At 37.3% G+C, this 17,994-nt stretch overlaps 1 protein-coding gene across 10 annotated transcripts in view; it reads right to left on the bottom strand.

Moving 5' to 3' along the window:
- Positions 1-282: 282 nt before the first annotated feature.
- NCOA7 (nuclear receptor coactivator 7) overlaps positions 283-17,994 on the bottom strand; it is a 97,851-nt gene continuing 80,139 nt past the window's right edge. For all 10 annotated transcript variants that reach the window (XM_085314213.1, XM_085314260.1, XM_085314275.1 and 7 more), the window contains 6 exons: positions 10,432-10,579; positions 5,753-5,878; positions 5,125-5,277; positions 4,499-4,594; positions 3,626-3,699; positions 283-2,593 (listed from right to left, as the gene is read on the bottom strand). In XM_085314213.1, coding sequence (XP_085170339.1) covers positions 2,458-2,593; positions 3,626-3,699; positions 4,499-4,594; positions 5,125-5,277; positions 5,753-5,878; positions 10,432-10,579 — 733 coding nt within the window. In that variant the 3' untranslated portion in view covers positions 283-2,457. The remainder of the gene's footprint in view (positions 2,594-3,625; positions 3,700-4,498; positions 4,595-5,124; positions 5,278-5,752; positions 5,879-10,431; positions 10,580-17,994) is intronic.

Below are 17,994 nucleotides of genomic sequence, written 5' to 3' on the forward strand. Positions count from 1 at the left end.
TACTGATCAACTGTTTAGCTAGAATAGGATAACTGGTATTTCTCAGCCCTTCAGCACAGAGTGAACACGAATACAACCCTAGATTAGGAGATGCCATACCATAAAACAAAAAACAAACAAACAGAAAAAAGCTTCTTAGCCATTTTTCCAGAAGAGGAGATTGTTGGAATTCTCTTTTTGAGATTAGGTATTTCCTTCTGCATAATCTGTAACCAGAGCAGTATCCTTTCATCTTTAAACTGTGCTTAAGTCTGAATAAAGGAGAAAACATCTATTAACAGGTTTCTGAATGCATAAATTCCTTTATTGAAAATATCGTGATAGCACTGCATTACATATATTCAATATTTATATTTTCAAGGGTCACAGAATTTTGATTGAACAACACTGTTTTGAATATAGAACACAGCATTTAGTATCCTCTGACAAGTATAATATAATGGAGTAAGTTGTAGGTAACAATAGTGAAATGTATGTAAAATGTTGAGCTTGCTGTTTTTGGTTTTTTTTTTTGTTTTTTTTTGTTTTTTTTGAACTAGTAAGTGGTCTGCCACCAATTAAAAGAGCAAACAGTATTAGATATTCTTGGTATCTTCAAAGCATTATGCTATCAGCAACTTCCAAAATATTTTACAGCATTACTAATAAGAACTGTATTCAAGGCTGTATTAGACCACCTGGAAGAAAAGTGTGAAAAGCTTACGTGCAACGTGATACAGACTTACTGTATAGCATTGTTTTTTAGACTGTGAAATTTCTATGCAGGATTAATATTTGTTGATGTTTTTGAAAGAAACTGCTTGTCTTGTTTTCTTTTTTGAATATACTAAAAAGGGGAAAAGCAGTAATTAAATTGAGTTGTATTACTCAATTATTAATATTCCAAAATTAGACTGTACTGTTTAATGCATGGAAGCACATTACCATTTCTAAAATCTGCCTTTTTCAGGACAATGATACTTTTGGTTTTAAGGGCAAGACACCATCCAAGTGTTGCCAGAAAGTCTATTTTGACAGGTTTTGGATTTTTTAAACTTTTGTTTAAACTATACCTTAATTGCAAAGCAGAATTCTTTAGAAGACAGTTCTCTGTTATATTTTCCCTATTTGCTGAAAATTTCACAGCACTGACTTGTTTAGAGTTCAACCTAGCTTTACTACATGGAGTCTTTTTAGTGTTGAGGGGGGAAAAGTGACAAGTATTTCATGAAAAACAAAGAAAAATAAATACTTAGTTGCCTGTCAAATCCTAAAGCAGCCTGTTGCTTCAAGTCTTTTTCAGGAAGGAAATCATATATTAATTACTACAAAAGCAGGTATTACACTAACATGACCTGGCCTGTTAGGGAAATAACATTCTTCTCCATATCTCAAGATTATATTTTCTTCTTAACAAAGCAGTTATTCTTCAATTTGTAAAGAAGTGCTCATAAAAGTACAATTGGCGGTTTATTTTGAATCACGTGGTGGTGATACAGAAAGCCAATCTTCTCTTAGTAATGTTTTAAGTAAACAGTTGAATAATACTAAGACAGATGCTCAGAGCATACTGTCCCAATTCTGTGGACTGCAACAGAGGTGAAAAGAGTCTATACCAGCTGGCAGTTTGCCCAGGGTCTCCATATACTGCCGAAATAATCTATTAACAAGATTGTGGCAGCAGAGTTAATAAGAAGCACTAACCACCTTTTCTCACATCTTAAAGGAAACCAGAATTATGCACTCAAGTGTTTGACAGAAAACAAACCCTCTAATTAGGGTAAAGTGAAAAGCAAATCTCATTTACAAAATAAAAATACAAAACTTAACCTCAGAAATCAAATAAATTGATTCAGAATAAATGACAATGCATAAGAAACCTACCTGAATAGCAATTGTTTATCAAACTGAGATTTGAAACACAGAAAAAACTCAYGGCTAAGACATTTTAAAAAAATCTGCTATACAATAACAATAAATAAAAAGATCTTAAAAACATGTTCCCTTAAGTGCTGTGTACCCCTTCAGATTTTTTTTTCCCATGGCAAACAGTACACCCTAGATTTTGCTAATGTAACCTTTTATTTTTGGTTAGCATTTATATATTGAACATAAATACACATGGAATGTACTAGATAGATGTAGTTTTCCCACAGTATCTCTTTCACAGTTACAGGAAAAGTTTTCAACTCATACACTGTGAATGTTTTCATAAGCATCATGTCTTCAATGGCGACGTGTTAGAGGAGGAAGTAAAAAACACCTCAAACTGATTATCGTATTGTTCTGTCTCTTACTGCCTCTCAAAACCAGATTTTTTTTTTTTCTGCACACTTTTCCCTCCCGCCCCCTTTCTTTTTAAACATGGTCATGCTCTGGTACAATTTGAGAAAAAAGCGTGTAACATTGTAAGGCAGCCTGCACCTTCTCTTTAGCTTTTAAATGCCTAGTGGATCCAGTCCTTAAGGCAGTCAATATTCATTCAAATGTCCATACTTCTACATCTTGTATTATGAAATCTTCTTTCTTAGATAAGATGTCATTGTTGAAGGTACTGCAGGAATTGCTTCGCCCATGATACAAGTCTGCATCTAACCATAAGCCAAACCGGCCACTAAAAAGAGAATACATCAAATTTGAACATGAACTTAAACAGTTAAATCCACATCCATGTCTATTCTTTCTAACTATTCAGGCTGACAGTATAATCAGTCAGTGTACATTCTTTGTTAAGACTTTCCAGACAAAACACTCTTCCCCTCTCCCCCAACCAAAAACACTTGGAGAAAGCATTCTGTTAAACAGAACAAAAATACTGGAAGCTTTAGAAACAACCAGAAGAGCAATATGGAAAGATTTAGATAATTCTGAGAACAAGTTAGACTGAACATGAAGGCAAAGTACTTGCAAGGTGATCTCTTTGCTTTTATTCATACCAGTAATTGAAAAAACACAGGCTTGACTGTGGCAGTACCATTCAGCTTGTTAACAAGGCCAGATTTGGCTGCTGCCAGCTAGTGGCATCTCAGATACTGCTGGGGCATCACTCAAGGACCATGGATGTTGGGGACCCTTCCCTGGCAGTCTGGCTATAGCTACGGCCCCTTCTGTTTAGGGGGTACATGTTTATTCATTATGCAAATCTGATGCAAACCATGCCCAGACATCAATTATACAGTCTTGGTCAGCTTTATTTAGTAGTATAGAATTAGCCCTTGATTTCAGACCTGTGGTCCTTTGGAATTTAGGACCTGATTAAGCACTGTCTGTATCATTGTTCTGTGTAGTAGCAGAATAATGACAGTTCAATAAAGACCATGGGGAAACCTTAGAAGCTGATGGCAAAACTGTCATTAGAGATTATCTTCCACTTGCAAACTTCTTAAACAGTAACCTGTGTATCCACTCAAAACATCTGCTCTTTCAAAGTGCCCAACATCAGTTACTCTCATTAGGCAATCTTTACGCTATAGAAATTACTATGGTCTGTAATAGCAATCAGATTGCTACGGTGTCCGTCAAAGTTTACTGAAAAAGGACAGCCATTTTACTGATCATTTTTTTTCTTGCAACTACCATTGTCCTCATTCTCATTCAAAAGAGAAGGGGGTCAGCTACATGATTTTAAAACCAAACACTTGCTCACCCTCCACCTCCAAGTTCCAGAGAGCTCATGTCTCCATTGATGAAGTAGGTGTTCTCGCCGCTCCATTTAAATACCTGAGGGGGGAGAAAAGTGTGTGTGTGTATACATACATACATATATATATATACACACACACACGTATATGTGTATGCATGCATATATTTATCTGTATATATGTATACGTGTGTGTGTGTGTGTGTGTGTGTGTGTGTGTGTGTGTGTGTGTATGTATTGACTGTGAGGATTCTAGTACTCTGGAAGCAGTAAGTACTAATGCCTCCTTAGGGGATATTTTTGGTGTTTTGTTTTTTTTTTCTTTTCTTGAAGGGGAAAAAAGAGGTAATAGAAAGTAAACAAAAAAAACACAAATCTAAAATTATAAACAGTCTTTCTAATCCTTTTAGATATTTTACTTGCATCTTCAAAACAATAGCTATTGTTAAAAAGAAATAATCAAGTATTCAATACTGGAAAAGACACAAGCTATGGACATTAAGGGGTATTTCAGTGGCAATCTTATCTCTGTTTTCACTGTAATCCTAAGCACCTATGAAGTTGTACTATACTTCTGATATCAATCAATACTTTCCAAGATTAATCTTTGATAGTCTACTCATTATTCCTCTTGCCTTCCCCCCACAGTCAGCTTAAAACCTTCTCTGCACCCTCGCAGACTACCTTCTAAGCATGTCAAATAATTAAAACCATTCTTCCTTAAAGCAAAAATTGCAGTGAAGCAATGAGGGATTAACTGCATTCGTAAGTAACTGACAATTTCTAAACTTAAATATACAGTCTTTGTATTTTTTTTTCCTCATAAATGTTTCAGAAATGGAACCAAAAATCTCATCTGAGAAAGACAACATCACTTACCTTGAAATTTGGACTGAATGTGTAGAGGAATGTTTCACCTGTGCCATAGTAATGGTCACTAAATCTGAATGGATGTGTAGCATATGCTCCAAATATCTGTCAGAATAAAATAATTAAACTATTATTGAGGACAGTGCAAAATATAAAAGAAAAAAAAACTTTCAAAATACTTTCTGAAGAATAACTATGCTGGTGTTTCATACTAAGAGAAACAATGAAGTCTATCATATTAGCAAGTGTTCCTGCAAATCTTTTGTATCCTTCAAGTTTTAAAGCCACATGACAATAGGGATGAGGATTCTAGGGGCTGCTGAAGTACTAAACATCCAAAGAAGCATTATTTGTAACAGCTTAACTGATTCACAAGGAAAATATTTTCATAGACACTATTAAAAGGAGCATTCACTGCTATTATGAAAGTGGGAGTTCTAGTTCTATTAGCTCTTATTTACTTTCCTGCCTGTAAGTTTCCTTTAAGCAGTAGAGAGCATAGAAGAAAACATAAATTTCTTATTTTGGCATTATCATGTGATGTCACTTCACAGTATGATTATCACTACACAACACTCACTCTTTTAAAAATGGTGCCCTTTCAGTGCAACCCCCACAAAAGGAGCACTTCCTACCTGGTTGTCCATATCCTTGATGACAAGGAGAACTGGACTGTCAAGAGATGCTGATTTACGGTACAGAGTCTTCAGGCTAGTTCCGTGCTCTAGTGTGCTGTATGCAAGTCGCCATGGATATCCCTGCACTCTTGCTGGCAAGCGCCGGGCAAGCTAGGCAACAAAAGGGGACAGTTAAATACATTCAACAGGTCACAGGTGGTGACCTGCAGATTATTCCCTTTCTGCAGCAGCTTCTGAGACAAAAAAAAGGCAGTTATGGTAGTAGCTGATGCACACAGCTCAACATCTCTGCAATCTGTGCATGGTCTTGTACTCTGAGCCCCACTGACTGCATTTCATGTGATCCTATAAAAGATATTGAAACTGGCAGCCCTTCTCCTAGCACTGAAAAAGATGATAGTTCTCAATATCACTACTCAAACTCTCCAGAGTTGCAAAAATAAGTTTTTCAAATAAGCAAGTGTTAAAACAAATGACCTTGCACAAAGACAAGACAGTTCAACAAACTAAGCATTTTCCAAGCTGTGAGAAAGCATCAGTATCACCTCTAGAAGGCAGACTGTTCTATACTTGGCTCAGACAGCACAAGAGCAAATAAGAAAACCTGAGGTTTTTCTAGCCATACCTGCTCTATGTGCATATTCTCCAGGAGAGCACTGTGGTGCTTTAGGACAGGTAAAGTGTCATCATCATCATCTTCATAATAACTGCACACACTCTTTCGTCTTTTTGCTTCTTCTACAGTAATAATCTGAGGCAAGGGAACAAGAGACCAACCTAAAGCATAGCTCTCATTCTGTCAATCCTCTACTGAAGCGAATTAATTTAAAATAAAATACTCATTAGCCATCATACTACATGAAACAGAAACACTGCATGGAATAGAAATACCAAGCACAGACAGCCTGAACTGAATATAGTTAAATTCTCAAATGGCAAAGTGTCTTTGAGATAGCATGGGCAGTGTGGTCAGAATTTCTTCACATCCTAGTGACTCCTGATAGCAGTTAAGTCCTTTAGGATTAATAAATATTGTGGTAACAAGGCAATATGAGGTGACTGGTCCCAGACATAATTGTCCCGAGTCAGAAGACTCAAATACATCTTATTTGAAGGCACACTAAACATGTTTTAACCAAATACCTCGTGGTAGTTTATATAGGAAGGAAACAAAAGCTTCCTCATTTTCCGTCATGCAGCTAGTTGAGTATTTTAATCATTTTCTCAGCTGCTAATGCATAAGGGTATGAACAGCTTTAAAATTTCACTTCCCATTTTTATTAAGATGGCAGCCTTTTTCTTTAMCAATACATACATGTTTTTGTATATACAAACTGAAACAGAAGCAATATACCAAAGAACTAAAAAATGTAAATCAATTTGAGCAAGTATTTGGAAGTTTTATCATGCAGGAAAGTTACTGAGATTTGAGCATACAGTTTATGCTGGTAAATTCTTTGAAGTATTCATTTTTGAGAGAAGTAAAGGTCTTTACAGAATATATTCTCAGCTGAAAATGATTAAACAGCTCTTTGGAGACTTTTTTTTCTTTTTTTTCTTTTTAAGATTTTATAAAGCGGAGTACATTACAGTAGTTTAAAGGGTGAAACCATGTAAGTATTTCAATTTAGGTTTGAATTTAAATGAGTATAAAACAAAGTACAAAATTATCTCCAGCAATTACAAGTAGTCACACTACCTTTTACAACAAAGTTGAAACCAGTAAGAACGCAAGTCCATATGTTTAATGCTTATCTATAGAAAGGGTCTGCAGCCTATGACCTAGTAACAAAATCAGTGGACAAATTCTGAACTTCATGCAGTTAAGGGCAAGAACTTAACAGGAGCCAAAATATCTCCTGTAATGTCCCTTGAGATAGATGTTCACAAGCTGCTAGCACCCAGCATTCAGAGCTCAGTGAAAGCAGGGCTCAGCTGCTCTGCAGAGGGGCAAAATACTACTCGTGGCAGAAGCCTGCATTTTTAAGAGGTAGCATGTGCTGGCTCTCACAGAGTTGTTGCTGGTGTGTTCAATTGCTAAGTTGGCAGAGATCAGTATGGCACAGTTGGAAAGCGGCTAATCCTTCAGTTCAGCTACTGGTTGTTAATGAGTGATGCGTGTCTCTGTATTACGGTAAACCAACGTTAGAGATGAGGCAAGACCCACAGCAGCAGGATTTTACCTTAGTTCTATGTCACCAGGTCAAACATAAATCAACAGCAAGACCCCAGAGATGGGGCTGATGAGAAAGAAAAGGGGAAGCAAGCATGCCTAGCTACAAAACAACTGGAAAACGTTAAACCACCTTCCTTCCATGAGCATGTTACCATCAGGGTCTTATCTATGAACAGGAACTTCAAAATGTCGTTACAGAGCACTCTGCCCTGCCTCCACATCTATTCCTACAAACACATCTTTAAAACATTTTCATGGTATATGCAGAGAAAGCTTTGTATAACTCACCTACACCTTCATAATCACTGCTCAAATTGCAGAAGCTGTCAACAGTCAGCAACTGCCGAGCAGTGCCTGGAGATCCTACACGCCTGCTGTACAGGCTAGGAAGCAAAGTTACTGGACAGATTCCAGGTGTGGACTTAGCCATCACAAAGCACAGAAAGCTTTTCCATAAAAGGCCTAGAGTTGTGAGGAGGTCACTATGCACACACAGGACAAAGACCTAATAACAGTCACACCTAGTATCTCCAGAAGGATGAGAGCAACATGTGTGCTGCAGTCACATACATCCAGCCCATGTTCATCTGCAGAAACCTAGAACTGTGCCTAGGGCAGCAGCCCTGAGCAGGTAGCCAGGTACTAGTACTCAAATGCATATTGTGGACGTTAAGAAAAGAGAACAGGATCACAAGGTAAAATCTAGACTGCAGAATTAATGTTAAATGCCCCAGTGAATCTAGGCGGTGCAGGTATTACTGCAGATGATATAATATCAGCTGCATCCTATCTCTCCAGCAGAATCTAGCCCAGGCTCAATGGGATCTAGTCAAAGGTCTTCTCAGACGGGAGGGAATCATGTGTTAAAAAAAATCATATTGCCAATTTCAAGGAATGTTTACATTGCAAAATTAAAGCCATTATAAAGGCCATTAAAAAAACCAGGGGTTTTCTGCTTTTATCATTATTGTTTTTCCATCTCCTGAGTGATTTCACTTTCCCTTCTCTTCTCTCGGATCATTTTAGTTTTATAATTGAATGAACATCTTTTTCAGTTTGAATCAGAAGTGCCTACTCTCCTTTCAAAAACTATTCTCTAGGCTCCCTAGAAGGAAAGACAAAAAGTATCACAGTAAATCAATCAGCAAGTTACCTAAAGCAAAATATAACTAAATTTACAGATGTAGACAACTACAGAAAATCTGCTAAAATAACCAGATTGCAAATAGATTCCAAATCATCTAAAAGGGAGAAAGCTAACTGATTTTCTTCACTGCCTGAATACCTTTTCAATCTGAACTTTATAAATACAGCTCTTTTCATCCTAACTGAAGCACATGTTTGAACCAACTTCAGATTCAAAAACTGTAGCAAAAGGATCTGCAAGGTAAAATATCTACACACGCAAAAACAAACACAAATGAAAAGAGTCAGCTATGATAGAAAGCAGAACTATGAAATCTTGAAAAGATTTTTAAATATTTTCATCTACAGGAACGAAGAAGCAGGCTACCTGGGACAGAAATTTTCAATTAAAATTAAGTGCAGAGCTCCCTTTTTTTWAAAAAAAAAAACAAAAAAACAAAAAAAACACTATTAAGTGCTATATCAGACATACGCTGTTCAAACAGCGACACAGTCAAACATACCTGCACACAAGGTTCCTGGTCAGGTCTGGCACAATAAAGAATCTGAATATTCAAAGGCATTTGTTGCCTTTTCATTGTCTACCAGCTTATTCTGCAGTATTTACTATACTTCACTGCTCTAATGGCCAGAGCTCTTGCCCACAAGCAAGACCGGCAGCTACTGCCTGCAAACTCGTTTTGATAACACTGTTTGTGTGTCCCTACAGTCATACTTTCTGTTTCCCCAGAAGAGAGAGTGAAACTTTCACAGTGATCATGCCTAGATTTGGCCTTTCAACAGACATTTCCTGCAGACCTACTTTTAATTTGTAAAACCTGAATATACAGTATAAAAGAGATACACACCTTTATAAAAATTTCCAGCTATTTCTCCCAATACAAATTTAAGATTCCCACGTGGCTGGATCTCTCCTACCTCCGCTTTTTAGATCACTGGCCCTCCTCCTTCAAGTTTAAGAAAATAGCATGCAAATAACAACTGAATAGTGAAATCTAGTGTAATATTACTGCAGCCAACTCTGTACAAAATGAGGAATGAAGACATTTTTTTCATTCTGCAGTTCACATAGTACCAACATAGAGAAACTGCAAAACTAAATAGCTTTTATTTTTAGAATTAGAGGTGTTGCTGCTACATTTCAAATAACAAGCCCCACTCTCAGCTTTTGAGTAGGACAACATATTTCAAAGCTACAAATGCTTAAAACACTGATAATAGAATTTTGAAAACAGGTATGTGTTTAAGATAAACAATCAGATTGGTTTTTAAAATCACCATCAAGCTATTTTCCATTTGGGAATTTATTTTGAATTTGTCTGTGTATCTTCAGCAAGTACTTAGGAATTCAGAAATTAATTTTAAAAAATCACATGCATGCAGGCTTGGGTTATTCTCCTTCGAAACAGAGCTTTATATGTATGAGAGACAGAGATAACAAACAGAAACATACAAGTAGTTGAAACAGACTGAAAAAGTCCCCAAATGCTGAAGTAATACATGATATAAAATATCCATCTTAACTAATATTTTAGAAGTAGTGCTGTACGCATCTGAGAAGTGAGGGCCTGACCCAGCACCACATACCAGCCCATTTCAACAAGCACACAGGAGTCTGGGTTGGTGTTTACGTGTACATATAAGTTTTACTATTAACACAAATACGATACTAATTTAGCAACACTGCCAACATGCACCTGTATAGTTTCCCAAAAGGCTAATATCGCATAACCAGTATATTTACATAACTTATGATGGTTGTGGACCAGATAGCTCCCAGCTGTTTGCCTGCCCTTTCTAGAGAGGGAAGAAAGGAATACTACAAGTAAATGAGTACAGTTGTGAGACAGCTGCAAGTCTTGAGAACACTTCTGTATAAGGCAGCAAGCATTATAAACACCATCAAAAGAGTGAGCACTGATTCTTAATAAGGGATGCATACTTGATACAACATGCTCAATATAATGACAAAAAGCACTCACCTCCCAGCTTTTAGTAGTTGGCTCACTGAAGAAGTTGTCTATCATATCAAGCTCTTCCTTTTCTACTACAACAAAACCTTGCTCTTTGGCATCTTTCCCATATATTTCTGGTGACCACTGAACAAAAAAGGTGTATAAGTGATCCACCCTGTAAAAAGAACAGGAGGAAAGAACAGTTGTTCAGTGATAGAGGAGTCCAGCACTGCCATGCATTGCAGAGATTTTGCTCAGTAACAAGAGACAATTATACAAATGCGGGCTGTCCATGAATTGACATCCTTGCATACCAACCAGGGCAACAGCTCCTTCCATAAAGCACTTCAAGGTTTCTCTGTCTTCCTACCGTCTTTTCCCCTTTGCTATACATACAATCAGAGCAACATGGAAAGAGCAAGTGGCTTGTCCAGTCCCACACTTTAAGCAACAGCCTTAACAAGTCCAATCACTAGCTACTAGATTGTGTTTACAAGATTAAGTCCAGAGGGGAAAAAAAAAAAAAAAAAAAAAAAAACTCACTTTATTTAGTTTGACCTCCTGCATAAAACAAGCCACCACATTATCACCAATAAAGGATACACTAGATACCCTCTAAAGCATATAATTTATGAATACTAACCACAAGGCAATTCTTCATCCTGTTATCTTTGTAAAAATAATCAGTTACTGGCAGTTTTAACAGTTCTAATAGCAGCAATATATGCATTTCCATAAAAGCAGCGAATCACTTTATAAAAAGAGACATTCTTTGACAACATCCTTAACTAACACTGACATAATTTCTAAGGAATAAAATTATTTAGTATTTTCCTTTATACTGAACATATAGACTAAATATTAAAACAAACACATGCAACTTCCAACAGGAACATGCTAGTGGTGCTAGTCAAACCCTAATTGAAGGGAGCAAGTAGAAAGATAGTAAGTACTTATGATACTGGATCCTTCTCCAGTTATTCACTAGAAAAATTTGTCTGGTAATTCTTTGATAAATATGAAATAGGTAAAATTTTATAGATACCTAGGAGATATCTTCCCTCTGAATTTTAAGTTACTTGGATTTACTCTAAAGAGTATATGCACAAATAATCTTAAAACTGCGTTAGATTCTGTTCACAGTCATTCAAGTCCAGAGTCTTTCCCAGTTTTTGCTCTAYGCTCCTATCAATATGGGCTAGAGTGCTGTCATTCCTAACTGCATAAACTGACAGTCCCCAAATTGTTATCTGCTCAGAACAGCTAGATTAGTTCCCAGACAAAGTGAGAAACTGGGGGCAGGGGAGGAAGTTGACCCAATTTGGGCAGAAGAAACTTGGCTCGAATTTCCACTGCTCTCAGAAGGAAAAAAGGATTGACTTTGTTGCATCACGGAAATGTCCYGTTAACCATGAAAAAGGTGCAAATTAGCGTTATCACTATTTCCTCTCTTCCCCTGCGCACATATACAAATGCTTCTGTGGTGCATGGCTATCAGATGACCTAGCTGAATTTTAAGCTTTTATTATCAAATAAACGCAATACCTGCTAACTAAGATATAATGCCAAATACAACTGTAGTGCCACAGGTCTTCAGGATGGTTCTATCCAATAATTGTCTGGAAGAGCCTAAAAGAGGGTCACACTCCAGTTGCCAGGGTTCTCCCCTTCTCTGTGAGAAATCATGTGACTACCAGCTCACACCTTTGCATAGATCTATAAATAGTGAAATATGGAAGAAGCTTCTGAAAGCTGTATCATCTCATTTTATTCTAGATCTTTTTTTTCTAATTGCAGAAGTTTTCCCACATCAATAGCTGTCATTCAAAATGCCCTGTTCCTCTTTGCTTGCTCACAGATGCATCAGAAACAGCAAYATGATAATCTCTCTGCTAATTAATTTTAGTTTTAATTTAAAGAAACATTTAAGTTATGTTTATTTTACATGCTGTAGTTCAAGTTTTGAAATATAACTATTTTCTATTCCTACAAATCCCTGTGAAGGAACAATGAAACTAGAGRTATCTATTATCTGGCTAAGACCAATTTTAAAGCACATCTGTATGGGTGTATGGAGGTAGAGGAAGCATTTTCTGATTTCAGAATCACAGAACAAATTTAAGTTTTTAGGGACCTCTGGCGCTCATTCGGTCCAATTTCCTGCTCAAAGATAATTTCTCCAAATTACAGCAGGTTGCTCACGGTGCTGTTCATTTGAGTTCTGAAAAATCAACAACAGACTCAGAACCTGTACAGGCAGCCTGCTCCAATGCAGAACCAAACTCGTGGTTGTGTTTTTTCTTTTTGTTTTGTTTTGTTTTAAAAACATCTAGTCGGAATTTCCTCTGCTACAGCATGCAACCTCTTGTTCCTTTGCTGCRCACCTCTGAGAAGAGTCTGGTTCCATCTCACAATAGCCTTCTTTAGAGAGGCTGCAATTAGATTTCACTCCCTTTAATGTTTTTTTTTTCCTCCAGGCTGAATAAATCCATTTCTCTCAGCCTCTCCTACCATGTCAAATACTGCAGCCCCTTAATAATCTTAGTGACTTTCTCTTCAGCTCCTCTATTTTTTTTTTAATCGGGGGCCAGAACTGGAGACTGTACCACATGTGGCTTCAGTAGCACCCAAAAGAAGGGAAGCTCCCAGACTGCTGGCTATGCTCTTGCTTACATGAGCCAGCAAGCAGTGAAGCCTACTGCACTGCAAGGGCACACTGCTGACATGTTCAGTTTGCTGTCTATTGCATCCTTCAACTCCTTTTTCTGCAAAGCTGCTCCCTAAGCAGGCAGGCGCTCCCCAGACTGCACTGTTRCACAGGGCTACTCCATCTCCAGTGCAGAGTTTCCGGAGGSTCCCGTCAGCTTATTCCTCCCGCTTGTCAATATCCCTCTGAACRGCAGCCCTGTCCCCAACACAGTATCATTGATAAACACAGGGATCGTCCAGGTAGCTAAGGAAGGTGTTAAAGAGCATCAACCCACAAAGAGCACCACTCCTGCGAAGAGTACCTGTCTGCCACTTAGACTTCTTACTACTGACCTGTTGAGCCCAACGATCCAGTCAGCTTTTCACCTACCTTTTAATCTACCCATCCAGACCACATCTCTCCAATCTAACTATAAGGATACCATAGGAGACTGTTATTGAAAAGCTTACTAAAGTCACGGTAACAACATCCATTGCTCCCTCCTTGTTTATATCAGGACAAAAAAAGCTATCAGGCTGGTAAAACACAGTTTGCCCTTGATAGATCTACAATAGCTGTTCCCAGTCACTACTTGTTCTCCATGTGCTTGGAAATGATTTCCATAAGGACTTGCTTCATAATCAACCTGGGGACTGAGGTGCAGCTGACAGGCCTACGGTCCCACAGATCCTCTTGTATTTTCTGAAGATGGCTGCAGAATCTGTCTTTCCGATCACTACAGACCCCACCCAACCGTTTGTAACCTTTCAAAGGATGATAGAAAGCAGCCTGGCAACATCAGCCAGCTTCCTCAATATACTGTTATTTCCTGTCTAGCCCCACCAACCTGTATATGTTCAGTTTATTTCAATAGTCCATAACTAATTTTTTCTCTAAGCGCAGAAGTGAAACAAATACAGATACTGCAGATTTAACAAGCAGCAGTATAAACTGAAAAATAGGTGACTGTAGAACTAATGATTCGGAAAGGGCTTGCAAAGTATCCCTTCTTTTTAAGAAAATTTTAACATTACATTACAGTGATATTTCCAAATTACTAGATTTCAAAAATTGGAGACAATTTTTAAACCAAAAAACGGTGCTTTGGAACTCTTAAAAAAGCTTGACAGATGCAAAGAAATTTATCCAAGATCTCAACAACTGCTTAGGTGACAACATGCTTGTGTGTGTCAGGCGCTAACAAAGGAAAAAAAAAAATCAATAAAATACAAAGTACTTTGAACAAACCAATTTCACAAACCTGAAGTTAGTCACTCCAGAAAGAAATTATTCAAAAAAGTTTTGCTTTGTTTTTTTTTAATAAAGATAACAAGGAATATATTACAAAACACCTAAGAGCCACAATCCAAAAAAGACAGAGTACTGGAAAAAAAAAAAGTAGAAAAAATAAGAGGAAAAGATGGACATAAATAATCAGATTAGAAGGGAAATGAATGTGGTTACAAATATGTCCATAGCAACACACAAAGCAAATGTTAAAAGTTTATAGAAAGGTTTTAGAGGTTTAAGCATTTCACGAACAATTTGAATCCTAAAAAATGTATTTGCCATATTCAACTAAAAAAAACAAATTATCAACTGAAGCAGGCAAACTATTCAACAAATGCTTCTTTTTTTATTTAAGCAACCACAACACAAAATTTGTGAATCATTGTGATCATGAAATACTTTACGCTCCTAGAGTAAACAATTATACTAAGTAGAAATTATTACTATGATTTGTTTTAAATTATGTCTATCCAGGTAAGCTCTGTTTAAAAGTTTTGGAACAGTTGGATAGCTAATGCTGCTTTTCAATAAAACATAATCTGCTGTAGTGGTTCTAAAAGCCTAGGAGAAAACTTGTATTGCAAGAACAATGAGAATGAAAGAGATAACTACTGTAATCTGAGTGTAACCCTAATAATAATGGAATAGCTGAAATACCACTTGATTAACATGAATCTCACAAAATTTGTTATTTGTAGTTATTGTTTAAACAGAGATCCTTGTTCTGCTGATAGAGATCAGCCAGGCATTATTATTTTATACTTAGGCTTCCATAAGGTATTTGATGTGAAATCACATCACACTTTGATTTATAAAACTACAATATACAATTTTTAAAAAAATAGTGACTTCAGGTAAATGACGACTATGGAAAATGATCCCCAGCAGGGGGTATGTGTACAAGAGATCACAAAAGTCATTTTCTTCCTCCCTAGACAGGGTATACTGCCTGAAACCATTACAGACAAGTGCCTAAATTGCTCTTTAGGGCTCTGATTTCACAACCTGCCTAAGCCAGACGGGGTTCACACACACACACCACACACACACACACACACGGAGAACTTTAAAAGCCCTCAAATAACTTTTTTTGTGTTTCAATTCCTCTCTCCTGTGTTGAGCAGGGATAGCGCACTTGTGAAATGTGATGCCACAGAGCACCAAACTAGCAGCAGAACTGGCAGCATAATGCGCTTGAGTAGGGGGGAGCCCTCAGGGAGGACCTCTGAGGCAACTAACTCCAGGGCTTCAGTATGGCTACTAGAAAGGTTAAAAAAAAGTGATGTAATAATGATCAGCATTTTTAATTATTTGTTTTACGTTATTTTCATAAACTGGTAATAGATACAAGCTCATCCAGGGACCAGAAGCCAGAAGAAAATTAAAGTAGATACACAGGGCACTGAAAAATTTTAAACAAAACAATCAGTAAAACTTACTAGACAACTTGTCAGGTTACAGTGGATCGTTGAGAGGGAATTGTAAGTGATATTTTTCTTCTAAAATGTGTATTTTAAATTAGGTGGTTCTACACTGATATCGGCACAATCATTTCTACTGATTTGGCAACAGTATTTGACTTCTTTGAGGAGAATGCAACATTTCTATAATTGAATGATATCAGGTCAGTTAAAAGAGGGAAAGAGGGCCACTTTCAGCTATGTGGGCTTTGGGGGGGGGGGAGGAGGACCAATTTCTAGCTCATACATGTACAAAGGCTGAACCACAGCTCCTGGCCCAGAAACAGATGTTAATTCAGAGTCCTATGACCTCCTTACAAAGAGGTCAAAAAAGCATGATCTTTCATGTATCTTACGGGCTACATATAAGATATCAAGCTATAGATACAAACTTTCCAGGTGTTCTACCTTGGCAGCTTGAGATCTTATTTATCAGGAGTCTAAGAGTACTCAAGAGTAACTCAAAAGGAGTCTAAATCTAAGTGTTATGTTACTTATCCGATTCCATAATAAGAGTGTGGAAGGGTGACTTGAGCATCATAAACATCTTAATTATCACCCCTTCACGCATCACACCATGTAAACGCAGAGAAGCTGCATGTACATACTGACTCCTGCTACTAATGCTGTGATTTCTTTCAAACCTCAACTACAACCACAGTAAATTTAAGGCAGTGTTTCATAGCCTAAATACTGCATAACAACAGGCACAACCAAACAGCATCTTGCTCTATTACAAAAAGATGAGAGAACAAGAGCAGCATGAAGAGAAAGAGAAGAGGAATGGGAGATGAAAGAAAACAAGAACTCCCCAAGCCGAGCCAACAATCAACAGGATAGGAAGCTGAGACTGAAAGAGGAAAACAAGGCACAAACTGCTAGTTCTTGAAAATCTACCTCAAATTACATGCTTCTAAAAGAGTAGATGCCCTCTCAGCAATATCAYCTCAGTGCAACGTCTTTGATATCAGTATCAGTGTGAAATACATATTTATAAAACAAATCTGTTGACTAAATTTACATTATAGATAACGAACAAGATTTGCTTGTTGACTGAGGAACTAGTCAATGCTAAAATGAGGAAATTATGTCAGGACACACATTTCTAAACAAAACCGTTCTGCATTAGCATCTCTGTAAGACCTTTAGGTAAGCTTTAAGTGACATAATTACCAACCAACCTCTACTCAAAAACAAATAGAAATTCTACATTCCACTTAAATATCCTTAAATACAAATTCATGTAGYAAAATCACATACAAACTTACCCTCCAACACTGTAAGCTATACCCATTGCAAGATTTTTCAGCAGAAGAATCAGTCTCTTCATTACTATGCAAAAGCATGAGTGTCTCTGTGCTCAAATGAACAGTTAACCTGACACAAACCTACCCAGTACAGAGTAATCTTTATATAAGGCAACTACAGATATCCATCTTCCCTGTTACGTGCCAGAGGCAAGTGCTCCTGTGATTAAGCAAGCAGCGCAGAGTGCTCTAGAATCACTGATTAACTCAGCTCTGGTGGTCAGGGTCTGAGAGTGACTTACTCCAGGCCACTCTCAGCACCCTGTAAGTCACATATGACGAGAGATGGACTGGGACAGCAGACAGAAGGAAACAAGATTTATTAAGAGCCTAAAAAAAAAAGTTTCTTCTGTATTAATGTTTCTGAAGCCTTCCACAAATAAATACATGTATACATAAATATTTGTGTGTGTGTGTGTGTGTGCACACGCGCATATATATGTGTGTATGTATGTATGTATTTTAAAACATGAGGGGAAAGAGTCTTCTCCACCTTGCAACTTTACAAAAGTCTGTCTATGTATGTATGTATGTATTTTAAAACATGAGGGGAAAGAGTCTTCTCCACCTTGCAACTTTACAAAAGTCTGTCAAGGACATGAAAACATCAGGCTGTTTACACATGGAGCAGCAACTACGCTGCTAGTGATGGTTTAAGGGCCCAGGGTGAAAATGCAGCCACTTTCGCAACTGATTGCTGAAGCTGTTTTAACAGCACATAGTAACAGTTCATGAAAACATACAAGTAAATTAAAATCAGAGAAGCATTTAACTAGCATAGTGATAATGGATCTGCATACTAATTCCTTCACAATCTCACTTTTTTTTTTTTTTTTTTTTTTTT

The sequence above is a fragment of the Rhea americana genome, unplaced genomic scaffold (genome assembly GCF_003343005.1).
Source record: "Rhea americana isolate MKP2758 unplaced genomic scaffold, rheAme1 scaffold_110, whole genome shotgun sequence".
NCBI classification, from domain to species: Eukaryota; Metazoa; Chordata; class Aves; order Rheiformes; family Rheidae; genus Rhea; species Rhea americana.